Source organism: Anguilla rostrata, chromosome 3 (assembly GCF_018555375.3).
Source record: "Anguilla rostrata isolate EN2019 chromosome 3, ASM1855537v3, whole genome shotgun sequence".
Classification (NCBI taxonomy): Eukaryota; Metazoa; Chordata; class Actinopteri; order Anguilliformes; family Anguillidae; genus Anguilla; species Anguilla rostrata.
In genome coordinates this window covers 1,693,298-1,720,712 of record NC_057935.1, presented here as the reverse complement: position 1 = coordinate 1,720,712, position 27,415 = coordinate 1,693,298, and the positions used below count along the sequence as shown (strand labels likewise).

General features: G+C 49.2%; 1 protein-coding gene across 2 annotated transcripts; it reads right to left on the bottom strand.

Annotated features, from left to right (window-relative positions):
• Positions 1 to 198: 198 nt before the first annotated feature.
• LOC135249772 (CREB3 regulatory factor-like) lies at positions 199 to 27,415 on the bottom strand. Of its 2 annotated transcripts, XM_064325311.1 has the most exons (9): positions 27,267 to 27,415; positions 16,960 to 17,155; positions 15,260 to 15,385; positions 12,966 to 14,145; positions 10,622 to 10,816; positions 9,923 to 10,112; positions 9,252 to 9,325; positions 8,905 to 9,027; positions 199 to 8,600 (listed from the first exon to the last, which is right to left on the bottom strand). In XM_064325311.1, exons 2-9 carry the CDS (start codon positions 16,966 to 16,968, stop codon positions 8,482 to 8,484), a joined length of 2,016 nt encoding a protein of 671 aa, XP_064181381.1. In that variant the 5' UTR covers positions 16,969 to 17,155; positions 27,267 to 27,415; the 3' UTR covers positions 199 to 8,481. The 2 variants fall into 2 exon arrangements, with proteins under 2 accessions (XP_064181381.1, XP_064181382.1); XM_064325312.1 differs by lacking the exons at positions 15,260 to 15,385; positions 16,960 to 17,155; positions 27,267 to 27,415 and adding an exon at positions 14,454 to 15,251.

Genomic DNA, 27,415 nt, shown 5'->3' with positions numbered 1-27,415 from the left:
TTAACTACATATAAAAGTGTTACATTGTTGTCTATTTGTTATATTTCACTTGATAGTCTGTATATTTTGCATCATTAAATAATTTTAATTTGTGTTTTTAAGCATTTCTGTAATTTTAAGAAATTATTTGAAGGAAGCAGAACAGCCATCAACGAAGAGCCAAAAACATCCAAAAGGATTAAAAAAACAGACACACTGTTTTTCTAATGGGTTTTCTTTTTTATTAAAATCAATAATAGAATGAGACTATCAAGGTTACAAGCAACTGTAGTACCAACACCTGGCTGATACGATGCTGTGAAATAATTATAACAATAATAATACAAATTAAAATAAAACAAGAGGCACAATTACACAAGAAATGCATCTTTCAAATCCTACTTCACATCTATACACACACTGCTTATAATCCAGTGGTTTTTTCTCCAGCAAACTATGCCTCAAGAAGAAATGAAACAAAACATTTAGAGAAAGTCAAAAGTATAAATGCAGCACGACAATTAAACAACATAAACATAACAACTGTTTAGATATTGTGTTGAACAGGCATATATGTGGGCTAAAAATCTAGACATGACTAATAGGAGCAAGTTACTGTTAGTTTCAGCAGAACACAACTCCGCAGAATCGCTTAAAATGTCACCATAAGATCTATTACAGAGAAATTGGCAATGAAATACAGCCTTCAACTGTGACACAATTATTACACCTGGGGGGGAAGGGGGGTACATACACAGTACTAGTTATCTAAAGACCCCATGCTAGTCCTCTAGTTCTATACCATACAACATTAGAAGCACTGCTGCAGGTTTTTAGGGAGACGCCTCTAAGTGCCTTTAAAAGTACCGGCTGTATGGATTGGTCAAATACCTGTGGTATTACTGTTTGAAACAAGCTGATTGGTTAAGACCAATCCTGCTCTCAGCTACGCTACTTTGGCTACGCCTCAAGTCTGGAAGGAAATGTAGTTCATTGCACTGAGGTGGGTTTGTGGTGCTTGAAGAGGGTTTTGAGATTATCCTGTACAGGTGTTCTCTGCGCGATTCTGTAGGTGTCAGGTGCAAGAGGGGAGCTGCCCAGGTTTAGGGCAGGGAGATCTGTGCCTGCCCAGGTGTCCTCGAGACCCAAATCGACCCCCCACCAAAGCTCCAGGTACCCTCCACGGTGGGGCTGATGGCTCAAGCTGATTGGTCACTGCTGTGGGTGGAGTCCCGCCCGTTAAAACCTCAGTGACTGAGAAAGACGTCCATGTCACAATGTACCATGTCTATTTACCCTTTTGCAAGGCCATAGTCCTGCTAAGCTTGGAGGCCAAATTGGAATTTCATGTCAACAGAATTGTTCACGATTATTCAATTCCAGGAGCAGATTTTCAGCGCCAAAGGTTGAAAACCAATTTCAGGCACTGCAGTACAACAAAACTCCCCCCTTTTGCTCAAAACGTGACCAATCCTCATCGCCTGGGGCAAAAGATACGAGCAATGCTCTTTAACACTTTCCTCCATTTTAATTAAACACTGAAAATAATCTCAGGCTTAATGGAGATATTTCAGATTTGTTTGAGAAATCCTGCCTCAGGACTGGTGTGGAAGGTCAAAGGTCGACTGGAGTCACGCTGACACCTGAGAGGCACATTTCCACGATGTCAGTAGAGCACCGTCCGCTCCGTGAGTTCGTAAGCACGCCATTTTGTTTCATTTTAAAACCGCAACCACTCAGGCCTGAAAGAAAAAGAGCAATTTGTCTAAAGGTTTAAATGCCTAAAGCGATTAAGACCACGGGCCCAAAAAGCTGATCTCCTCCATGTCCTTTTTCAGGACAGGCCTTGTTGGCCTGTTGACAGATGAGCTCGTAAGGCCTCTCCATCGGCTGCTGGAGCCAGCACAAGGCCACCGGAAGCATTCGCCTAGCAACACCACCACGGAATGGAGAGGCAGGTAGGGTTCCGATTCACACAGGGACACAGTGGGTCCGCCGGGTCCCTGTGAAACACGCCCGCCTTTCCCAGCGGAGACCACGGCCCCAGCTCAGTTTGTTTCAGGCCTGAGTCTGCTCTTCTGTGCCCTGCAAGAGCTCATTATCACAGCCACAGCTAAACAGCAATTTTCTGCTTTTCTTAGAGGAACAAAAAAAAAAAAACAAAACAAGAAAGAGAAGCTATGCTAAAGAAAGGGAAGTGAGAGAGAGGAGTGTAGACAGCATAAAGGCAAAAAATTCATCCAAAATTCAAACGTGTGCAATATATTATTACAGATTTAGACCATAAATACAAAAGAAATACAAAAACATTTGCTTTTAAGGACTAAAAAAAAATAAAAATAAGTTAACCAACAGGAACATAAAGGAAACAACTCTTTAAGGAGACAAAGGTAATTTGAATGGTAAATGTAGCACTCTTTGGATAGATTCACCTAATGTTACACTGATCACGTCTTTGTGTTGGGATTAATTTCATCATGATTCACTCAATCTCCTGCCGGAAGACTACATTCAGCTTTAGACTCCACACAGAGACCGCTGTGTCTAGTTAACACAGAGCCAGACGACTGGTCAAACTGTCCAATTGAGGAAAAAAAAAAAAAACATAGATACATTTTTTTTTTTTTTTAAATAACCAAAAAAAAAAAAAAGGATTAAAATTATTGGCATGGTGGGCTAAAATCAGCGTATACTCAAAGATATAAAAGGTCAAACTCTGAAGAAGAGATCAAGCTTAAATTGTCGTGTTTAAGTAAGGCACCTGATAAAGCAGGCATTGTATTAAAAATAGATTGGATACTTCGTGAAAGCCCCTGGAAAGGGACACGGCCACTCTCTGATAGTCTGTAAAATTTGTACTTTTTCGTTTCCATAGAGACGGAAGATAAACAGCGAAACGCACGCAAACTTGAATACGAGTTGCACACAGAAAACGACTCGTCCTCGTTTCCTCTCGAGCTCATTAAAGTGAAATGAGCGTCCTCAGTCAGACCTTTTACAATCATCATCGATACAAATTTCTCTATTGGTGCAGAGCAGATTTGCTTCTGTTGCTCAGTAATTCTCTAATCATACCACACAGTTGCCTGGTCGGGTTTTTCCAAGAAGGCGGCTAAATTCTCTGTGTCTTCTCACTAACACATGTAAATTCTTTTATTTGTATTTCTTCAGAAGCTGCCAGATGTACACTAACGGAATACAAGTCTGCAGGCGACTTGTCTAACAGACCGAATTCTGCAAGTTGAAACATGTGCAGTGCAACCTGTAGGCTATAAGTGGTAGATCACCGGAGTTTCTGAGCAACAGTACAGCCCCGTACGCATTCTCACAACGTAACATCACGCGCATTTCCCCGTTCGGGCGAACTGCCGCGACGGCGACACAACCCGCTACAGAACGACCTCGCGCAAACGCCCGTCGCTCAAAAGGTCTACGAAACGCTCGTCCAAAAAAAAAAATAAAAAAATAAAAATATTATTATAACAACATACTACAGCATTCCGTTGGTTATAAAAGTCAGAAAGGGCAAATCAGCAATTAAGACATCTGCAATTATCACTACAGGCTTCCCGTGAAGCAACACCGCCTCGCACGCAACCTGTGACACGCCAGGGCCTCCGGAAACATAGTGCGGTCATGAGACACCTGTACGGGACCATCACAGGTCCCTTAGCCCGGTTAGAAAACCTGTGAGTTCAACCACATTAGCATCCGTAGGACTAGAATAAACGTCAATGAAGCACATTAGTAAACGCCCTGTTGCCTGTGTTTGGAAGGCCGAAACCTAAAGCGCATTACTCACCAGAGTAACCACTGCATAGTGCACAATGGACAGCACTGGTAACACTGACACCAAAACTCAGCTATGGACCGGTAAGTATGCCAAAATTATAATACAGGTTAAAAACTGAATATTTCAACATATATTTTCTGTGTTCTCTGTTAAGGATAGTTTTTTAATGGAGCTAAATAGAATATATACTATTTTAAACTATAATATTTACTGTGTATTTATGTATTTTCTTAAGGTCAACAGAATAAGTGGAAAGTAACATTGACTGGCATTGAATTCCAACCACTTTCTAGACTGATTCAAATGCCACAGAGTCCCCTGGTTATAACGTAAAGCTGCACAGCTTGCATTGAACATGTTAAAAGTGAAACCAGCAAGAACACTTTACGAGTGCTGGAAGGAGAGGACTGGAATACTGCCACAAATTCCATAGCGTATGTATTTCACAATGTCCAATCCCCCTACCGTTAACATCTGACGATTACTTTTTTTTTTTTAGCACAGTCGGTTTGAGTGAATCGCCAGGCTGAAGAGATTCAGTTGTAGACACAGTACTACGAAAGCCAGGATATGTTGCCGTAGCAACAGAAGTTTGCACCAAAGCTTGGCTATCCTTTGTGAATGAATGGACGGTTGGCAGGGCAAAGGTATTCTGATTGGTAATTCCAATGCCAACGACTTTACATACAGTACAGAGATATTTCGTTTTTCTTTTGAAGACTGGAGCTTTTGTGAGTACGTCCAGACGTTGTTTTTTTCCCAATAAAACAAAAGAAATTCATTTTAAAAAATGATAATATTAGCTGGAAACGTCCAGAAGAGACGTGTCTACACTGTACATCAACCTGAAGAAAACCCCAAGCAGAATCTGGTTTCCATAGGAAATCTCTACTGAAGGCGAAAGTTTGATGACTTAAGTCATCGGTAGCCTATATGGGCTGCCCTCGCGAGGCTTTTCTGTCTGTGTCCGGTGGTCCAAATCACGCTAACACTGCACCACTCTGTTTAGCCACGATTAGCAGCAAATGGAAGGAACATACAAAAATCAAACTCTTTTTGTATTTTACTTTTTTAAACAAAGTGCTTTCGTTTCCTCTTAAATGTCACATACTGAACATACTATACAAACTCAAAAACATTTAGGAAGGTAAATATCAGCTTATTCTTTCTGTATTATTTACAAAAGTGACACACTTCAGGAAAGACAAACCGCAAATGGGAAACACCACCTCCGCTACGCTAGTGCTAAAGTAATGACATCGACGATTGCAATGACAACGATTTAAAAATATATATTCTTCCCCCTTCATATATCAGTCTGGTTTCTGAGGAAATCCCCTGTCCACCTTGTTAAATATGGAAGTGTGAAGCATCTCTACCCCGCGTGGAAAACGCTCGTGCGGCTGGAAACCCCTCGCGCGGAAAACGCTAACGGCCGACGAATGCAGCGTTTTCAGTGAAAACGCGGTGAGACAGAGCCTTAGCAGCTGTGAACCATGCAGCCCATCTCATCCAAGACACAGTGCCACCCCCCAGCAGGACTACTGATCAGATCAAACGTACGCTTTTTTCATGTCGGGTTGCACTATTTAAGATCTTTGTCAAAGAGAATTAGCCAGCAATTAAGCATTATGTGGAAATTAGGCGATTTGAAACCGCCTGTCGTTACAAAACCAATGAGTGGTGTTTTTGTTCAGAGTGCAAATTCTTATTTGAATTGTTAGTCATTATGTCAACGTATCTGAACTGGAGGTTTAAGTTGTGAAATACGTTTTGCGAAACGTATTTATCCCAGTAAAAATTCCTAGTGCCACGCCCCGTTAATTTAAACGAAACAAACTGTTTTGGATATAGGCTAAATCCAATTTTGGTCTCTATTCAATCCAACGCAGTGCCCTCAGAATTAAATAGCAATTTTCTTCTGAGCAATACAGGCATATTTATAATACGTTTTGTTTTGTAGGAACTGTTAAAGGTTGGCCCAATATTTGCTTAGCTTCACTTCTCAAAGTTAAAGAGAAAGCTAAAAGAAACAGCCAGTAAATTGTGACCTAAATGTCCACTGATAATAAATCATATATATGACAGAATAAGCACGTGGAGTACCATCACTCTGCTAACGATGCATGCTAACGAACGACCCGAGAGCCACTGCAGTGACTGATTGAAAATGCATGCTTTTTCCCCCTTTTAATTTCAATACATTTCAATTACTCTTTTGCTTTTGCTAAAAGCAACAGACTGCGGGGGCTGTTAAATCCCACAAAACTGTGGATTAGCTCCTAAACTCTTGATTAGCACATTAATAATAATAATAATAATAATAATAATAATACACAAATCTGAGCAGCAACTGAAAAGTACGAACAAGGTGGAGTAGGCATACGCAAATTATTATCAACTCTGGCTAAGCTGAATTCTATACCCGAGACAAAGTGCATTCTCTGAATGTGGGCTCGTGAACGTTTCCCGCCGTGTGCGCGTTTAGTTGGCCTCATCTTAAGCTTGTTCACAATCGGACAAATTTGGACTAACATTATCCACACGGGGTCCTGAGAAACCAGAATAATACCCAATACGGCCGCCTCTTACAAAAACTACCCCTCTAAAAATATCAGTACTTTAACACAGAATACAACCTTACGCTCCAATACAGTGCAAACTCTGAGAAAGCTTTTCATCACATTTAAATACATTTCAAATGGAATCATTTCGTGACTTCAACAAACAAGGAAAAGGCTACCTGTACAAAAATATATAAAAATGATCATCTATTTTTCATTTTTCACCTTTTTCTTTTTGAATAAGAAGTAGACAGAGCTTTAGAAAGTTATCATGCTTAACCACAAGTTAGATTGATGAAGTGGCAACTCGGGAGTGGGTATATATATATGAGTATGTACGAACATATGTATATACACGTATTTATGTATTTGTGTATACATAAATTCTACAGATACATATTATAGAATATACAATATATGTATATGTAATGAATAAATTAACTAAATAAACACTATCTTTTGGTTATTCCTGCTAATATTTTACAAACATGCTATATAAAATTATACACTTAAATGCTTCATATCGGTTCCTATTACTCTCAAAGGAAAAGAAATGGAAGGCAGCAGATTTCGCCGCAGCCCACAAAAAGGTACGATCCCAAACTCTGCCTACTTCGCAAGCCAACGAGAGGAACAGCAAACCAAGGTGCGAATGACTGTTTCCTTCAGCACATAATTGGACCCAAGCAAAAATTCACAGTTCATTGAATATCCCTGTCCAACCCCTTCTTCTACATTCAATACGGTGTCTTTTAAGCTGTGCAAAACCTTACTGAAACTGGCTATTCGCCATGTTGTTGCATTCATCTTTGGTACAAAAAAACAATCAAAATATAGTGTGCAAATATTTCTCTTTATCATAGTAATTTTCCTCTGTAATTTTAGATCCCGCCTCTCCCCCCCGCTCCCCCCACCCCCACCCCCGCAGCCGCAGCCAAAAGTACCAAAAACCAAAGTAGAACCATCTCGTAGTACAATACACCGACTCTGTGGCATAGATCTACATTTTCCATACGTTCCTATGTACATTCAGAAAATCGTAAAGAGCTGAAACACATTACAAATCCACAAGCCACCCCGGCTTGCAATCCCACCTTTTAGTCTGTGAAAAAGTATATTTTCTTAAATTCAGTGATCATCCATCTCATCTTAATTACAAGGCACAATGAATATTACTGTTTTTGTTACACACATGAAGTTATGCAGTACATTTCAGAATTTCATACTTTTCCCGTTCCGCCTCTATCCACAAAGCCTATGACATCAGAATATTAGGTGATTTCAACCAAGACGAGGAGAAATTATTTTCGTCATTATGATCTGCATTACAGGCAGAAGCAACTTTAACACCAGCCCCGTAATTATAAGCCCCACCCCCTTGCGATCTCTCCCGCCTCTTTTGGTGAGCCGTGCTCGTGATGAGTGGTGTGTTTCCGGCACCAGACCCTCGCAGAACGACACTGCGCAGACACACACACACCGAAACGAGCTCGCGCCTCCTCCGCGACCAACCCCTTCAGCTCTGATTCGCCCGTTTCGCGGTCCGCATCCCAGAATTCCGCATCAGCGAATTCCGCCTCCCAGAATTCCGCAACCCGGAATTCTGCATCCCAGAATTCCGCAACCCGAAATTCCGCATCTCCGAATTCCGCATCCCACAGCCCAACCCACGCTTTTCCAGCGTTAGCAGTCAACACCAAAACTCTCGCTGGGGGTTTGGGGGTACAGGCCCGCGACGAGCGTTACCCATAATGCACCGGTCTCCTTGCGATCGGGGGAAAAGCATGCAAACGGCAGAGGGAGCTCGTTGGAGCGCGCTCGCGTCTCGCGGCCGCAGGGTCCTATCGGTGAGCTCTGCTAGTCACGCGCTCCGCCGGAGGCGAGCAGCACGCACACGTCCACGCTGGAACTCTGTATGTAGAACTGCGCTCTGATGTCACCGGGTGTAACATGTGCATCACAGGGTCAGAAACACAGGGGTAGGGTACGTATTCACGCCTGGCGTGTGGATGGTTTTCCAGAGGGGGGGTGGGGTCGGGTGGAGGGGGGTTTACTGAACATGCAGAACTGAAGGGGATACAGCGCTGGGGCTGGAATGCTGTGGACGGGATCGCTCCGCTCCAGGGGGGGCGTCCCGACCGCCCCCTACACCTTGGACGTGGGGACGCGGAGCCCTACCAGGCCCCCTGTGGGGTCCCCGCCCGCCGTGTTCTCCAGAATCTGGTTCACAAAGTCGGACGTCTGCCCGGCGACAGGTGACCTCACTGCAAACACAGAGCAGGCAGGTGTGAGGAGGGCCACCGAACAGCAAAGAGCGCACAGGTACAGGAGCAGCCCCGCCCACAAACCAGACTGGCCCCACCCCCAAACCAGACAGGCCCCGCCCCAAAAAACAGACTGGCCCCGCCCCCAAAACCAGACTGGCCCCACCCCCAAACCCTATATCGCTGCAGTACTGTAAACCTCTATGTCAGACTGGCCCCTATATCACTGCAGTACTGTAAACCTCTATGTCAGACTGGCCCCTACATCGCTGCAGTATATAAAACAGTGTATATAATTATTTACCCAGGGTCTCGCTGATGAGCCGCTCCAGTTTCTCAGCCATGCTCGTCCCGCTGTCGTCCGTCAGGTCCTGCACCCTGTGCACGATCTCCTCTTTAATCCCGTTCACCACCAGCAGGAGGCGATCTGCGGAGCATCACACAGCCTAAGCAACTCTCCAGGACTCGTTTACTTCTAAATAAAAGCTGAAAATGAAATCTTAGGACGACTGAGATCCGTGTTTTAACATTCTTTCCCGCTCATTCTGAGTGACGACCTTGGGGCAGGCAGGAGATCAGCGGAACGAGTGTTCAGCCGCAGACAGGCAAGCAGCCCAGCGAGCGTCTGTGCGCGGCGTTCAGTGCGCTCACCGTACTCCGTGTTCAGGCCCCAGAGCTTGACCTTGTTGGCCTCGTACTGAGCCTTCTTCTTCAGTCGGCAGGCCCTGTGGAGAGACGGGGGTGTTGGGAGAGAACAGGGTGTTGGGGGAGAGCCGGAATGAGTGGGGCTAACTGAACACAGATGACTGCCCCTGTAAACAGTGACTATAAAGGAGCTGCTTTTACTGGAATGCTTCTGAGGGCTAAAAAACACAGAGGAAGAGGGGACGCTGGACAGACACACGCGCACACGCACACACACACACACGCACACGCACACACACGCACTTCACACTATTCTTTTTATATGTAAACAGTCCTGCATAACAGTGGAAAGTCAAACGTCTGAAAATAAAGAGCTCACTGTCAGAACATTCTCAGTTCATGCTACGGACCAGATAGCTTCCCCAGAGCACAGGTGAGTTTATCAGAGGACAGGTGTGTTAATAAGAGCACAGGTGTGTTAATGAGAGTACAGGTGTGAGCACAGGTGTGTTAATGAGAGTACAGGTGTGAGCACAGGTGTGTTAATGAGAGCACAGGTGAGTTTATCAGAGGACAGGTGTGTTAATAAGAGCACAGGTATGTTAATGAGAGTACAGGTGTGAGCACAGGTGTGTTAATGAGAGTGCTGGTGAGTGTATCAGAGGACAGCTGTGTACCTGGAGGCCAGTTTGTTCTTCTCCTTGCGGGAGCGGGGCCTGGCGGTCAGGGGCAGCTCGCTGACGGGCGTCAGGTCGCTGATCACCTTGTTCAGTTTGCGCAGCTCGTTGCCGATCTGCAGAAGCTTCCGGGGGTTGGGGGTGAGGTCCTCCACGTCTGTGCGCCGAGACTTCTTCACCGCGTGCTTCCCTGTGCACCGCAACGAGAACCCACAGCAGCATGAACCCGTGTGTGTGTGTGTGTGTGTGTGTGTGTGTGTGTGTGTGAGAGCGCGTGTGTGTGTGTGTGTGTGTGTGCGTGTGTGTGTGTGTGTGTGTGTGTGTGTGTGAGAGAGCGCGTGTGTGTGCGTGTGTGTGTGTGTGTGTGTGTGTGTGTGTGTAGAGAGCACGTGTGTGTGTGTGTGTGTGTGTAACAGGCTCACCGTGGTGTGCGTGTGTGTGTGTGATGTGTGTGTGAGTGTGGGTGTGTGTGTGTGTGTGTGTGTAACAGGCTCACCGTGGTGTGTGTGTGTGAGTGAGTGTGTGTGTGTGTGTGTGTGTGTGTGAACAGGCTCACCGTGGTGTGTGTGTGTGTGTGTGTGTGTAACAGGCTCACCGTGGTGTGTGTGTGTGCGTGAGTGTGTGTGTGTGTGTAACAGGCTCACCGTGGTGTGTGTGTGTGTGCGTGTGTGTGTGTGTGTGTGTGTGTAACAGGCTCACCGTGGTGTAGGCCGTTGTTCTGGTACAGGTTGCTAGGCAGCGTCTCCCGGTCCCACTCTGAGGGCTTGAGGACGCGCTCCTGTTTGGACGGGGTGAGCTGCTCGCTGTACTCCCAAAAGTAGCGCCTCTTCCTCCTCCTCCGAGAGGAGCACACTGTCACACCCTTCACCTCCTCCACTGCATCATTATCACACCCTGAGGGGGGGGGGGGGAGGGGGAGAGAGGGGGGAAGGGGGGGAGAGGGAGGGAGGGAGAGAGGAGGGGGGGAGACGGAAGAGAGAGAGACGGAGAGAGAGAGAAACAGAGAGGGAGGGAGAGAGATCAAGAAAGGGAGAGAGAGAGAGAGAGCGAGAGATATGCATGTGTTGCTCAGAATGACATGCACACACACACACACACACACACAGTAACTGCCGTACTGTATATTCCGTACACACACACACACACACACACACACACACACGTGGACACAGACAAAATTGCTTCGCCCAGCTTGTAACATCCGGTCTCACAGCACCAGTCCCGACCCCAGTGAGTCACAGGGCCTCACAGGGAGTCACAGCGAGTCACGCGGTGGGCACGGATGCCACTCACGTGTGCGCTACGTGTGCGTCCTCAGGAAGGGACATGCATGCATGAATGAGGTGTCTCCTTACACACACTGATCAGGTCCATTAAAGCACAGCTCATCTTGCTAACACAGTCCACAAAAGACTTTTGTTCCCAGCTCTGAAAGTCTCTTTTGTGCTTTAATACGCAGTCCTGCTGCAGCGCACATTTGGATTTTAAATTAGAAAGGCCATTGATTCTGTATCGTTAGCAAGAAGCAAACAAGGTGCACAAACAGGACAGACGAGCAGATACTGTTTCATGTCACTAATGACAGGGGAGCTCTTCAGTGTTTCTCCATTGAAGGGAGCTGAATTGTTTGGTGATGGCCGTCCATAGTCACTGTGTGTGTGTGTGTTTATGTGAGAGTGTGTTTGAAGCTGTGTGTGTGTGTGTGTGTGTGTGTGTCACTCTCATGATCACGCAGACAGTAACTGGCGCACGGTGGCAGCTGTCAGCCAGCAGCCCAGGATCACACAGAATAGCAAACAGGAGCCTCTGCCTCTCACACCTGCTACTGAACACTTACTGAGCACCTTAACACATCCCCTTCTGCAGGAGCAGCCACTGACACTAATACTGTACACCTGACTACTGTACACACTCTACACCTGTATCCTGTACACACTCACCTGTATCTCTACCTGTAACTCTACCCTTACTGTACACACCTCTAACTGATCTGTACACGACTGAACTCTACACCTGTACTAACACTCTACCTGACCCTGTACACACTCTACCCCTATCGCCCCCATACACAGATTACACCTGTACTCTCCTGTCTACCACACTCTACACCTGTACACACTCTACCTCAGAGTGGCCCTGGACACACTCCCCCATCGCCCCCCTGCACAGAGGAGGAGGCCAGACCCACTCAACCTCTCCACTGTTCCCTGGACTGAAGCGACTCTGCTTCACACACACACTTCCTCTAAATTTAACCTCCGTGCTCAGACGGGCATTTAAAAAAAAACACACTTCCTTTATAAAGTAAACATCCCACCCTTGGGTAGCCTCCAGACATTTTCAGTGCACCTCAAATATTTAATGAATCAAAACTTTTAAAGCAAACGTTGCATAGATATTCCAGACAGATAGAGCCCTGCTCCAAGCTCTTACCCTTAAAAGCATGAGGAGACAGAACAAAAGCAGTCCCCTGCTCCTCCTCTCCAGCTTATACCCAAAGCCGAACGGTACAGCAGCAAGTGATATCACTCAATTTTCTGATAATCGATAATCAGTTACCCTTTTCTCTTTAACACAACGCTGACGCTCATTATGAGCCACCCCGCGGGCGTCCAGACTGCAGTGCACTGTGGGATGCGGCTCGACACAGTCTAACGATCCTGAGAAATTCCCCAGCCAACATCTCCATTTAAGCCATTTCAGCCAACATCTCCATTTAAGCCATTTCAGCCAACATCTCCATTTAAGCCATTTCAGCCAGCATCTCCATTTAAGCCATTTCAGCCAACATCTCCATTTAAGCCATTTCAGCCAACATCTCCATTTAAGCCATTTCAGCCAACATCTCCATTTAAGCCATTTCAGCCAACATCTCCATTTAAGCCATTTCAGCCAACATCTCCATTTAAGCCATTTCAGCCAACATCTCCATTTAAGCCATTTCAGCCAACATCTCCATTTAAGCCATTTCAGCCAACATCTCCATTTAAGCCATTTCAGCCAACATCTCCATTTAAGCCAAGTGAGGGGACTCCTGCCCTACCTGCTTCGGAGAAACTGTCGCTCATGTCATCGTCCTTGTCGTCGTCATAGTCCTCTTCCTCATCCTCGTCCTCGTCCTCCTCTTCCTCGTCCTCCTCCTCCTCCTCCTCCTCCTCCTCCTCCTCGTTCTCGGACAGCTCGTGCTCGCTGCCGAAGCCCTCGTCGTGGTCCTCGTCGTCGGGCTCGGCGGCGTCCTCGTCCCGCGGCTCCGGCTCGGCGCAGGCGGCCATCTTGCCCTGCGTCAGGAACAGGGAGTAGTTGTGCTCCTCCTCCTTGTCCCGCGAGGCGTCGGCCGCGGGGGCCTGGCTGCCCCCCGCCACGGGGAGGAGCTGGGGGTCGGCGGGGGGGGCCGCAGCGCCCTCCTGCACGGGGGCGGGTTCCGGCTTCGGCGACTCCACCCCCTTCAGAGGCAGGCCGCAGGAGGGGGCGGAGCCGGGGGGGAAGGGGGCGGGGCCGGGGAGGAAGGGGGCGGGAACGACGGCGGCCGGTTTGGGGGCCCCCGCGCCCTCGGGGAAGGCGGCGCTGACGGTGATGTTCATGGGGGCGGGGGCGGGGGCGGGGTCGGCCACGGTGGGCCGGCGCTGGGCGCCGATGCGGACCTTGGCCTTGCGCACGTAGTCCTTGCCGTCGGGGGGCGGGACGGTGACCTTCACCCCCAGCGGCTGCGCCTTGGACATGGTCTCCGTGCTGGAGGCGATGGGCCAGGTGGCCTTCTGCGCGCTTTCGGCAAAGTCCGGCAGCGGGCTCCTCGCTGAGGAGCAGCTGGGGGTGGGCTGCCGGCCGGGGCCCTTCTTGCCGGGGGCGGGGGGCAGGGGGGGGTGGGCCTTCTGCCCCTGCAGCAGGTCGGGGTGGTAGAGCGCTTCGCTGACGGGCTGCGAGTCCTCGCAGTTGAGCTGCGCCAGCGTGGGCGTCTGACCGATGACCTCCTCGTCCTGGTAGGGGCTGGAGAAGTCGTCCAGCCCCAGGAAGTCCACCTCCTTGGTGCCCCAGATGTCGCAGCTGGTGAGCCGCGTGTAGCGCGTCAGGTCCTCCCAGTACGAGTCCCACTGCTCGAAGGTGGAGCTGTAGGTGGGGTCGCTGTCCAGGAGCTCCGTCAGGTGCTCCATGTTCTCCATCTCCTTGCAGTCCCCCGCCAGGAGGATCTCGTCCCGGGGGCTCTGCGCGCAGCTCACCTCCCTGTCCTGCGGCGGGAAAACCAGGGGCCAATCAGAACACTCGGCTTTACCCACACCGGCCAATCACCAATCGGCATAACAGGCCGACAGAACCACATCTTCCCTCAAAACCACAGGAGTCCTGTGGCTGACAAAAACATTCTGGCCAAATGTCTGGGGTGAACTTGAGAACACACACTGCAGAAAACAAATGCTTAAAGTTAATGGTATAATCACTGCTCCCTCTGGTTGCCTTTGACTTTGTGTTTCATTTTAAGAGCGACTCTTCCACATTTGTCCTCAAAAACTCATTCAGAACTTTCCACTTTGCTTACCCTGAGAGAACTGACACCACAAACCAAAGCAGCCAGTCCGCGTTGTTTTTAGCGCTCTTCAATCGATCACGTTTATTTTGTGTGCAGTTTTTAAATTCTCCTGGGGGGGGGGGGAAAGGGGATTCTATCAAATCAAATCAAAATGAAATCAGATCAAATAAAAATGATGGCAATTTTTCATGGCAGGGAAGGGTTCCTCTGTGGTGACAGGGGTAGCACACACAGGACATACAGATGCTCTTTACAGGTATCACAGGTGAAAATGCTCTTTACAGAGAATATTTTATAACTGCAGTGTACCTGGAGATGTGTGCAGCACACGAGGCACACCTGGTAACTCAGAGTTCTAAAACATTCAAATAAAGAAACAATGGAAAATTTGAATATAAATGGAGGTAAAAGGCAAAACCTTTCAGCTGACTGGATGATATTAGTATGAATGACAGGATTTTCAGCCAATGGCTGATTAGAGCCCAGATATTAGACCACAACCTTCCTGCGTGATTGACAGGAGTGTAGTGGACCGCCGTCATCAGCAGGTTTCTGGAACTCGACGCGGTTTTTAATCTGACGGGTTTTGGCGGAGGTTGCCAGGTCAGACGTAGACGTTGAGCAGCGGGAGCCCCGCTGTAATGGAGCCCGGCTCTGATTGGGGTGGATCACTGCTCGTTCCTGCTCGAGGTAGCCCTCTCCAGGTCAGAATGCCCCAGGAACAGCGGGCCCAGGAGCGCTCTGTGAGCTCATCGGGTGCTGGGTGAGCCCCAGGATCGTCCCTGTCTCTCCCCAGCAGGGGGCGCCACACTCACCAGCTCGTACATGAAGTCGGGGTCTGAGCTGCTTGCCAACAGGTCCGTGCTGGTCAGTGCCTGGTCAGTGAAGGAGTAGTTCTCAAAGGCATCCCCAAAAGGAGGGTCCATCCCAGTGATGCTGGGCTGACAGGAGGGAAACCCATAGACAACATGAACCCCAATGAACACAGATCACAGATACTCAACCCCACTGAACACAGATACTCAAGCCCACTGAACACAGATACTCAAGCCCACTGAACACACACACTTAACCCCACTGAACACAGATACTCAACCCCACTGAACACAGATACTCAAGCCCACTGAACACACACACTTAACCCCACTGAACACAGATACTCAAGCCCACTGAACACAGATACTCAAGCCCACTGAACACAGATACTCAAGCCCACTGAACACAGATACTCAACCCCACTGAACACAGATACTCAAGCCCACTGAACACAGATACTCAACCCCACTGAACACAGATACTCAAGCCCACTGAACACAGATACTCAACCCCACTGAACACAGATACTCAAGCCCACTGAACACAGATACTCAACCCCACTGAACAGATACTCAAGCCCACTGAACACACACACACACACGTAACCCCACTAATCACAGATACTCAAGCCCACTGAACACGAAAATTGCTTATTTTATCTGTTGTCATCTACTGAATTTAAATATTTAAGAAATATAATTTCTTTTAGGGTGCCTCTGTATCAGACGAATGATACACTGCGCATGTGAAAGAAGGGAGGTCTTCATAAGAACTGCCTGATTCGTAGGGCAAAGCTGCTGACAGGATTCAACGCCTTTGCACACGTGCCAACGAATCAGAAACAGTGGAATGTCTCCGCCTCCTGCCTGTCAGGTGCAGCCGAACTCCGTTTCGCGTGCACGGTGTTCGCAGCGTACGCCCACGGCCAGGCATCGCTTAGCCTGTCCCGCGAGCCGCAGAACGACCGCGCGCAGCGAGCGGAGACGGAGGCTGCAGGTTTCAACACGTTAGCCTCCGCCGACACGGATGTGCCACAGCCAGCCTTGGCTCTCTGTCAGATCTCCTGCTTTTCACTCTAAACAATGAAACGGTCACAAACCGCACCCTGATGCAAGAGAAATACATTTTTCAGCGTTAATGTTTCTGTATAAATCGACCAGAAGGCTGATGGGGGACAAAGTGGCTTTTTTAATGCTCCACCACCCCCCCCCCCCCACTTTTCCCCCAGCTCATTGCTGCAGCCTCTGCTATCAGAGGGAGAGTGTGAGCTAGCAAGCACTTTCCAGTGCGATTTCAGACCGCGGCACAGACACGAGTCAGGGGAAGACACTTCAGGTGCAGCTCAACAGATCAGACCTGCGGGAGCCCGGTCAACCAGCAGGGGGGGCTAGTGAGTGATGAGCCGACTGAAACCCTCCCTTGCCTGGGTGATGCTAGAGCAGACTGTGTGTCTAAAGGACGTTTTTTAAACAGGGTTGTGTTCCTCAGTTGCTGCGATGCTTTAAATGTGAAATATTTCCACGCTGGCTGCGGCACACGCTGTCTCCGCAGCCTTCGTCAGTGCGCACCTCGGCCCGTCTCACAGACGGTTTGTCCACGGGAAGGTTTCTGTCCGGGACACTGACACTGAGGAGGTCAGTGAAGACATCCGCACGGACGGGCGGCCGAGCCCCAGCCACTCACACCCACAGCCACTCACCAGAGGCATTGCCAGCCACGGGTCCTCGGTGTTTAGCCAGAAACGCTGCTGCCGTCCTCCAGCTGTTTCCAGTTTGCTCAGTACCAGCAGAAACGAAGGAGTTTGCTCACAAAAAGGGTCGCTTTCTGTTTTACCCAGAAGCCTCAGCGGCCCCTCTGCACACGCTCTCCCTCAGGCCTCCTGCGTTGGCTGTTTGCTGTTGAGAGAAAAGGGGGGAGGGGGGAGGGAGGGAGGGGGGGTTAGACATATAAAACATGGTGCATAGCATGGTAGGCCTTTAACAGACAGAGAGAAAGAGAGAGAGACTGAGAGAAAAAGGGATGGGGAGAGGAAGAGAAAGGAAGAGAGAGGGGGGAGGGAGAGAGGAGCTAAGAGAGATGAAGAGAGGGGGCGAGAAAGAGAGACAGAAAGAAAGGAGGAGAGGGAGAGAGAGAGACCACAGCTTGCAAATCATGATTTTTGCCCAACTACTTGCCAGTGCGCGCAAGTACCTGTCAAGGAGTGTTGTTCATCTGAACCTGAGAGCAGGTTTGTGGCTGGAGAAGATTAATGTGAGCTCAGGGCTGCGGTGGCATTTTGGGTGACGGGACGTGGGTGAAAGAGGGCCATCCTGGCCTGTCCGTCAGGCAGATGGACGGCCAGGGGGCTCTGTTATGAAAAGCTGTCCTTGCGAACGACGGGAGAGGCGCGGGTGAAATGTGCGTCCCCGCCCCCCCCCCCCCCCCCCCGCCCCGTGGGGAGGGCATTAACGTGACGCGACGCAGAGCTGAACACCGGCCTATTTTTATAACCTCTGTCTCCTTTTTAACGGCTGCCATCTTAAAGGCCTAAATAAAGCGCCAGGCGGGGATGACAGAACGCTGCGATACGGCGGGGGGACGAACAACAGCACCGAGCGGAGCGAAGCGCACACACACCGCACGCACGCACACACACACGGTACACACACACTGCTACACACATACCACACACACACACACACACACACCGCGCGCACGCTCACACACACACACACACGGTACACACACACATCGCGCACGCATCGCGCATGCACCACACACACGCACAGCACGCACGCACCACACACACACCGCGCACGCTCTCACACACACACACACACACACACACACACACACACACACACACACACCGTGCACAAACCGAGCACGCACCATGCACGGACCCCAGTCTGTCACCCCTGTGGCCTGTGACATCACTTCCTCCCAGCATGCCTCTGGAGTGAAAGGCGATACTCATCACCGCACTCTTTCACACACCGTTCTCCGCGCTCCACCCAGCCTGCAGGCTGCCGAGAGACACAGAGCTGTCTCCGCCCCCGCCGCCTGTCCTCAGCCAATCAAAACGCACCTTCCACACACAAGTCTGCCAATCACCTCACTCTTCCACAGGTGTGGAAATAGCAAACAAACACGGAAAACACGCACAACAACTGCAAGCAACTGCTGACAACTGTTCGTTTGAGCTTTATGACAGTACAGGGGACCGGTTAGCAACAGCAGTGCAGCTGAACACTGTACACAGTAAAGAGAGCAGTGCAGCTGAACACTGTACACAGTAAAGAGAGCAGTGCAGCTGAACACTGTACACAGTAAAGAGAGCAGTGCAGCTGAACACTGTACACAGTAAAGAGAGCAGTGCAGCTGAACACTGTACACAGTAAAGAGAGCAGTGCAGCTGAACACTGTACACAGTAAAGAAAGCAGCTGAACACGACACAGTAAACAGAGCTGAACACTGTACACAGTGAACAGAGCAGCTGAACACTGTACACAGTAAACAGAGCAGCTGAACACTACACAGTAAACAGAGCAGTGCAGCTGAACACTGTACACAGTAAACAGAGCAACTGAACACTACACAGTAAACAGAGCAGTGCAGCTGAACACTGTACACAGTAAACAGAGCAGTGCACCTGAACACTGTACACAGTAAAGAGAGCAGTGCAGCTGAACACTGTACACAGTAAACAGAGCAGTGCAGCTGAACACTGTACACAGTAAACAGAGCAGCTGAACACTACACAGTAAACAGTGCAGCTGAACACTGTACACAGTAAACAGAGCAGGGGCATTTGCATGAGCACTCTGTCAGTCTGTGTGATTCTGGGGGATCAGAGAAAGTGGGTCCTGCTACTCTCTGCTCCCGCGATACCCCTTCATTAGAAAATATTTAAAACACAGAAACAGACTGTTTCTCTAATGCAGAGGTAGGACACTGCTGTTTCAAGAGATTCAAGATTTCTTTATTTGTCATTCCTCAGTACTCTCATAAATTAGAACGAAATGCCATTTCTCCCAGCCCAACAGTACACGCATACATATACAATCTACTATAAAACAGTCTTAATTAACTAAATAAATATATGATATCTTATAAAAAGATAAGCCGTGGGTCCTACTTTCTCTTTGCAGAGGGGTTTTTTTTTTCCCACCGCCGAAGACGGGATGTGCGAAAAACCGTTTTTCGATTCTAGGAGATCCCCTAGCTCCCCCGTCTAACCACTGAACTCTAAAACAACATCAACAACCTCTTCAGTGCCGGGTCACTGAAACGCAGTTTTCCATTTGTGATATTTTTCGGCGGTGCTTCTCCCGCTCCCGAGCTCTTGCTCTGAAACGCACTGAAAAGAGGAAGCTGAACGGTGTCCCTCTGCAGAAGCAGGAGGCTCTGCACCGCCTGAAAAACTCCAGGCCCTTACAGGCCCCGGCGGCTCTGGGGCTCCAGGCCAACGTTACGGCGTCTCCCCCCGTGAACCCTTCGGTCTCTCCGCCCAAATCAGTATGGTCTGCAGAGCATAAAAACACAACGCCGAGACCTGCTGCTCAGTGGACGTTTCGGCACACAGTGCCTTCGGTGGAAAAACCCTTTCCTGAGCGGCGCGCGGCTCGTATCGCTGTTACAGCCGCAAGCCTTTACCGTCTGTCCCTGAAATGGACCGCACCTGAAAAACGATTCACCTTTCCCTCTCTGGGCCGATTCAGTTTTCCTCACGAAACTAAATCATTCAGGGGTTAGCAAAGCTAGCATCCTTACTGTTCACCACTGGGGTTAGCAAAGCTAGCATCCTTACTGTTCACCACTGGGGTTAGCAAAGCTAGCATCCTTACTGTTCACCACTGGGGTTAGCAAAGCTAGCATCCTTACTGTTCACCACTGGGGTTAGCAAAGCTAGCATCCTTACTGTTCACCACTGGGGTTAGCAAAGCTAGCATCCTTACTGTTCACCACTGGGGTTAGCAAAGCTAGCATGCTTACTGTTCACCTGTGGGTTAGTGAAGCTAGCATCCTTACTGTTCACCACTGGGGTTAGCAAAGCTAGCATCCTTACTGTTCACCTGTGGGTTAGTGAAGCTAGCATCCTTACTGTTCACCACTGGGGTTAGTGAAGCCAGCATCCTTACTGTTCACCACTGGGGTTAGTGAAGATAGCATCCTTACTGTTCACCTGTGCGTTAGCGAAGCTAGCATCCTTACTGTTCACCTCTGGGGTTAGCAAAGCTAGCATCCTTACTGTTCACCTGGGGCTCAGCAAAGTGGTGGACAGGTACAACAGAGGAGAAGAAAGGACAGGATCATACCGAGTGGGAGAGGGAGAGAGAAAGAGAGGGGTGGAGAGAGAGGAAGAGGGACTGAGAGGAAGAGAGGAGAGAAAAAAGACCAGTGAGAGGGGAGAGAGGGAATTTGTTTACCAAAATAACCTGGCCGAGACCCAAAGCCAGAGGCAGCCCCCACCCCGCCCCCCCCCACCCCACCTCGTATTCCAGCACACCTCTGTCCAAAACCAATCAGACATGATATCACATGACCTGCTGTGTCTGTAAACCCCACGCATCTGTAACCGTGGTCTGAATTTACACACACGCAAACCGCCAGCACTGCACCTGAGCCAACGAGCCAATCCGGCGCCGCCTCCCAGAGTCACAGAAATAACCACCGCCATGCTCTAACGACAGGCAGGCGGGTCAGGGGCGGGGCCTCGCGCCATTGGCCTGCTGTTGCCATGGAACCCAGGTTAGTACAGGAAGGGCTGGTGAGGAGGAAGCAGCTGCAGAGCACAGCACAGTTTCACATCCACACAGGTAGCAGGTCACCTGTGCACTTCAGCAGCACAGAGCCCCACCACTGCGACACGGCAAGGTCTCCCCACTCATCAGCACTGCATTACAGGTTCAAATCCCAAAAGACGCACAGCCACGTCTCCTCCACTGGGAACAGTGCACCCCTAGAACCGTCTCCTCCACCAGCTCTTTCCTGTGTGTCAGGAAGGAGCAGAACAGACTAGGACAGCACACAGCAAACGGGACGTTGATGTAACCCGCTCAGACTGCTGGCGTCAGAGATGGCTGGCCACCTCCGCATGGGATTAGTCACTCTGCAGACCCCCCCCCTCGCACCGCCCCCCCCCCCGGTCACGGGGAGGAAGGCTTCCGCACAGGCTCGCCGAACCCCTCTGTGCCTTCCTGGGAGAGGGAAGTGGATCCACAGGAAGACTCAGAGGAAGTGGATCCACAGAGAGACTCAGAGGAAGTGGATCCACAGAGAAACTCAGAGGAAGTGGATCCACAGAGAAACTCAGAGGAAGTGGATCCACAGAGAGACTCAGAGAGGGCCACGACCTAGGGAAGGCGTGTGCTTCCTGCACACAGTCTTTAGAGGACCGTCTCCCATGGGGCCACACCCTGGGGCAGAGAGCTGTGTGTTCTGCACTCAGTACTGAGGGGGAGGGGCTAGTGTACTGAGTGGGTGTGCAGTGTACTGAATGGGAGGGGCTAGAGTACTGAGTGGGATGTGACAGTGTAGAGTGGCTAGAGTACATAGTGGGAGGGGGTAGTGTACAGAGTGAGAGGGGCTAGTGCACTGAGATCAATGTTCTGTCCACTCACTGCTTATCTGGTGAGGCTGCCCTGCCCTTGTGCCTCACTGCAGGAGTAAACGTGAGTGTCAATGCCAATCAACCACACCAACCTGAGTGACTACACCAACCGTCTCCCAGAGCGACCGTGACAATCTGCTACAGGAAGGTCTTCCCGCCACCATCACGCTCCACTGGCCAACACGTACACAACCACACACACGGTGGGATCGAGTTACAGCGCGCATTCACAGCGACACAAAACCACACCCGCCACCCGTCTCCACCAAAGGGGACGGTCCGGGCACCTCCCAATCAAACGCATCTTGAATGGCACAGCCCGTTTCACAGGCAATTATGACACCAGGAGCAACGGGCCCTTTAAAAAGAGTTTCAGAGTACACTCGCACCGACAGCCACGCCCCCTTTTGTGTGTCGTCTCCCTAGGTTACGCTTCTCAGCACAATGCTGCTGGTTTTGAAACAGGGAACAGGGTGCTATTGTCTGCCGGAGAAAATAGGTGTGTACCCACAGGTTCTGTTACATTTCTTACATTGGTTACACGAAGCAGTGCATGATGGGATTTCCCACTGCAGCCAGGTCTGCGTTCTGAGGACTCTTAGCCTGGCTCCCATTGGCCCAATGAGAGCTGGGCCACACTACCAGACGCCTGTTTACTAGCAGAGCGGAGGCGGGCCGGGGCGGGGCGGGGCCAGGGTAACATGAGAGCACCCCCTGAATGGTGTGTTTCAGAACAGAGTGGCCCTGAAACAGAGCGAGCGTGTTCACCACCGCACCTCTCACTCAGAAAGGGAGGTCAGAACACACCAAATATACAACAGCAAACCCTTTACAGTACGTTACATAACGTTATGCCACTCTACCACTGTAACTACAAGTCTTAGTTTCAATTTTAAATAATCACACTAGAGGAAATGGGGTCTCAGTCTTTCTTTCTTCTATGTCTGGCTACATTTCACTTTCTGAACAACGAACAACATAAACACTATTAGATCTGCAACTAGCTACTCAGCCTGCTGCCATTCTCCCTGCACAGGTCTCTTCTGCAGGTCCACAATGAAGCCACTGTGCAAATAAGAGAAATGCTTCAGGAGAATTACACACAGACACGGGTTCCCCCAAGCGCAGGTTCCCACAAGCGCAGGTTCCCACAAGCGCAGGTTCCCACAAGCGCAGGTTCCCACAAGCGCAGGTTCCCACAAGCGCAGGTTCCCACAAGCGCAGGTTCCCACAAGCGCAGGTCACGGAGAGATGCTGCAAAAGTATCATTCATTATTATGCAAGCCATTAACCAGCTGCAAGGAGAACTGCAGCACGAATTCTTGAGGCGGATTCTGATCATCGGCCAAATCCCAGGACCGCTGAACGAGCTCGGCTCTCAACACTAAAGCGTCTCAAATAACGGCTCGCAGGGCTTTGCGATGCAGCGTCGGCCCCAAAGATAAGGAACGTCCGTGGTTTCGCTTATCAACAGGAAAAGCGTCGGTGCTTCTACTTCCTCCACACACGGTGGAGAGAGCAGCGTCCTTTGCACCGCTGACAGATACGATGTTCTAGAACACGCCAGAACTCCAGAGCGCGGACGCCGTTGAAACCGGGCCCTGTCACATAACCCCTCCCTCCCCGCCACGGGGTCACGGGGTCGCAGCACCACCGCTCACTCCTGCGCCGCTGGCCGCAAGCCCCACTGCAGCTTGCACGGGCTGCATCCTCCTGCGTCCTCCTGCATCCTCCTGCAACCTGCTGCACCCTGCTGCATCCTCCTACATCCTCCTGCACCCTCCTGCATCCTCCCCTCGTCCGTCGCTCCTCACCTCCTGCACCCTCTACATGCCAACCCTGCAACACCCTCCTGCACTCTCGCAGCAGACCGCGTGGCAGGCCTCTGCGGCCCATGCCCATGCACCTTCCTGCAAGAGCCTCTACATGCAGCAAGACCGCACGTGTGCTTAACACTGTGGTTCCTACCGCAAAGACCCTCCACACAAACCGAAACTGCACGTGTGCTCAAGATTAATGTCATCAGGGTTAGATTAATGTCATCAGGGTTAGATGCATAATCGTCTCAGACTGGGCACAGGATTTTTCACAAACAATAAATAAGCTACTTGTTTACAGGCAGGTACCTGATTTACCTGTCTGACCCCCGGCAATGTGCTCCCGCTCAACCCTGCGCATGTCCAGTGCCCTATTATATTCAGGCACTGCTGATCATTTAACTGGTATCATATGCGTTAGATAATAATGCGTGGACTGCCCCCTCGCCCGTTACACACTTATCCCTCATGTGACCCAGCCGCCGCGTCGTACCGCGCGGTCCTCCCGCGTACATCACCTCAGCACAGAGTACCGCCACCATCAGCCGCGGCGTCGGGTCAGACGCACGCACGACCAGCGGCTCTCCCCACGCCCACCCGAGCGCTAACCATCAGCGGACACCTGGGCGTGTGAGAGGTGAGCTCATACAGGTGAGCTCATAAAGGTGCTCGCGGACTCCCAGATGACCCCGCTATTCGCACAGGTGGAAGCGACACACGCCGCCACAGCGTCCCGCTCGCACGGCGCTAGCAGGTAGCGGCTAGCTCTTAACTTAACGCCAGTTCCTCGCGCCGCTGCCCTCCCTAAGCTTCCGCAAGGCCTCCGTCGGCGCTCCAGGGTGAACCTCCGTTCCTGGAATAGCAACAAATTAATGGCTTCTGACCTCCCATTACGTCTGCGAGGGAGAGAGCGCCAACTGAGTCAGGCGCAGCCCTTTGTCAGAGGTGCGCTAATTACGGGGGCAGCGGTGCACGCACCGCCCCAGAAACACGGGAGGTGGGCCCCTCAAGATTTATTTCCTTTTTACGGCAAACCCGCTGAAAGCACTAACGACCATCACAAACACTGACTACACATGTGGCCGTGAGCCTATGTATCTCGACTGATTCACTGAGAAACGGCCATCATTATTACTGTTGTTATTATTCTAACCGTTGTTTATTGATATTGCTGTTATAATATGACAGTTAACCTTTAGACGGTTCGTCTGGCGGCTCTCCGTATACTCAGATACGAGGTAACGTCAGACAAGTAAAAACTGATATGAAGCACTGCCCTTTTATTCATATTATGGGCTCAATGTGATATTATAATTCAGTATCTGATCTGCTGAAATCAGCATGAATCGTTCCCTCATTAAAATTATGAAATTTTGAGGAAAAAAAAGGATGAATCTATATACAGACTGAACCTTGTAAAATGACTCGGATTACAGTGGCAGAAAGTGAAAGTACTGAAAATAGCATTTCTAATTTAAATCCGTGAGTCTCGTTTTTCTGGTAAAGTAATCCAGACATATTGTGCCAATATTCTTGTGGATCATGCACGTTATGATTATGCAAACGACAGGGGTTTATCAACTCCAGCATTAATACCGCACTATGAAATTGAGTTATTAGCAGTCATCCAAAATTCAAATTCATGCAGTCACATGCTCTCATTTTGAGCATTGCAAAGAGGTCTCAATATGAAGACTTTCATCCCGACTATTCTGGCGGAAAAAGCATGCTCAACAACCCAACACAGACAGGCAGCGACTATCCAGCACCTAGATGGCTAGCACAGCAGGCAATATTCTGAGTCAGCACGCTGCCGACTTCAACGTTTGCTCCTGAAATGATTGTGACCTACAAAAACGCATGTTGTTGTCACTTCTGTAATTGCTTCAGCAACAAATACTGCCTTGAGTACTCGCTTTATCAAACAACCCGTTATATGTGCAGCGGAGTAACGTAAATTAAGCCATTATGTCCGATTTGATGCAAAAGCACGCTCCTGCCAGCCTGACCTACAACCACTCCCCCGCAGACCTGAACTTCAACATGGCCTCCAACACAAACAAATGGCAGCGTCAACCGAACCACAATTACCGACGTCGCCAGCCCCTACTTAATATCGCTGTTCTATTGGGCAGACCCGTATACGGCCCGCCCCCTGCACTACATGATTGGACAGACATCCTGTTTTGCAGAGAAGTATTCGACAATTCTTACACACCCATTTCGTGATGGGCTTAGATAAAGCATATAAACAAGATTTAAAGGCCATTTTAAAAAAACATTACGTAAATAGTTGAAAAACACTTCTAACCCGTCTCGCATGCTTAATATTGTGACCAAAATAAAAACCACAAGTTAGCAAGCCCCTCAACTATCTATAAGGTACAAAAAGCGAGCCAAGAAGACACGAACTACCATTTCAATGTTTTCTATAATGTATGGTTCGGTAACGTTAGCTAGGTCATAAGTACTACATGCCATGTCACAACCAGGCAAGCTGATAACAATGAGATGTTTTCTTAAGTGATATGTCTCCGTTTTAAATTGCCTTAGCTAGCTAGCTAGCGAGCTAGCTGTTGCCACAAGAGAGCAGCACTGCTAAGGGGGCGTGTATCATTCAGACATAACCGCTGTTGTTTTCATGAAACACATACAGGACATAATTTCCACATTGAGATGGATATCACGCTAGAAATATACCCGGTTCTTAGTTAGCTAAATGTAACTATGTTCTAAGTTGTACATTTTTGCACAAAACACAAATAGAGGGAAAAGAAAATAGCTGCCGATTGCGTTGGCAAGCCCCACAGATGGCGTTGCACTAGCCAGCCATCAAACCAGCGAAAACGAGTGAATTTGTCAAATTAGCTAACATTACAATAAGTTCACGTAGATATGCAACTTAAATATAAATAGTTTAGCAGGTAATTTCACATTATTTAACACTTCCAGGAAATAACGTTCACCAGCTGCACTCGTTGGTAACTTGCTAACACTTGGATAAGTATTTTAGCAGGTATTTTATCCGCAAAATATTTATCTTAATTAGCCTGCAACATAACTATGGCATGAACTGGACGGCAAACTGCAATGAATAAAAAACTAATGTTAGGTAATGGAAATATTCGGATATAAAAGTTGAGCTATCTAGCTGTTTACCAGTATAGCAAGATGGGGTAAACACCAGTCGTGAGCTAGCGCTGGCTGTTTTTTACACGAGTAGTTAGCTCGATTAGCCAAGTTATTTAACTGACTAGCCAATTCGCGAAACAGATGACAGCTACTGATAAAACGATAAAAATGATGAAATATCCCACCATCTAATCGCAACATTGGTTATGTCATCTCGCTCTTACGAGTTGTGAGTTAAAAATCAGCACTGGGATCAGTCGGAACTAAATCCTGCTTCTACATAACTATGGCCTCCGCGTTCCTCCCCTCGCAGGGGTGCAGAGTTAGCATGCTAGCTAGCAACTAGCTAATTTGTTTATTTAGGTAGCTCGCTAGCTACTAGCTAAAAGAGGAAGAAATTTCTAGATGCTCAACAAACTATCCAGCGGCAAGTTGCAATACTACAGACTAAGCATGCTACTCACCTTAAGACTCCTCCGTGGGTCAACTAGACAGTTTTTAGATCCGTATTAAGCAGTGTTTTTGGATATTTTTCGCTGTTTCCGTGGGGTCCACGCTGCCCCCCTCTCTCTCTCTCTTGCTCTCTCTCTCTCTGGTTTGTTTTGTTTATCTT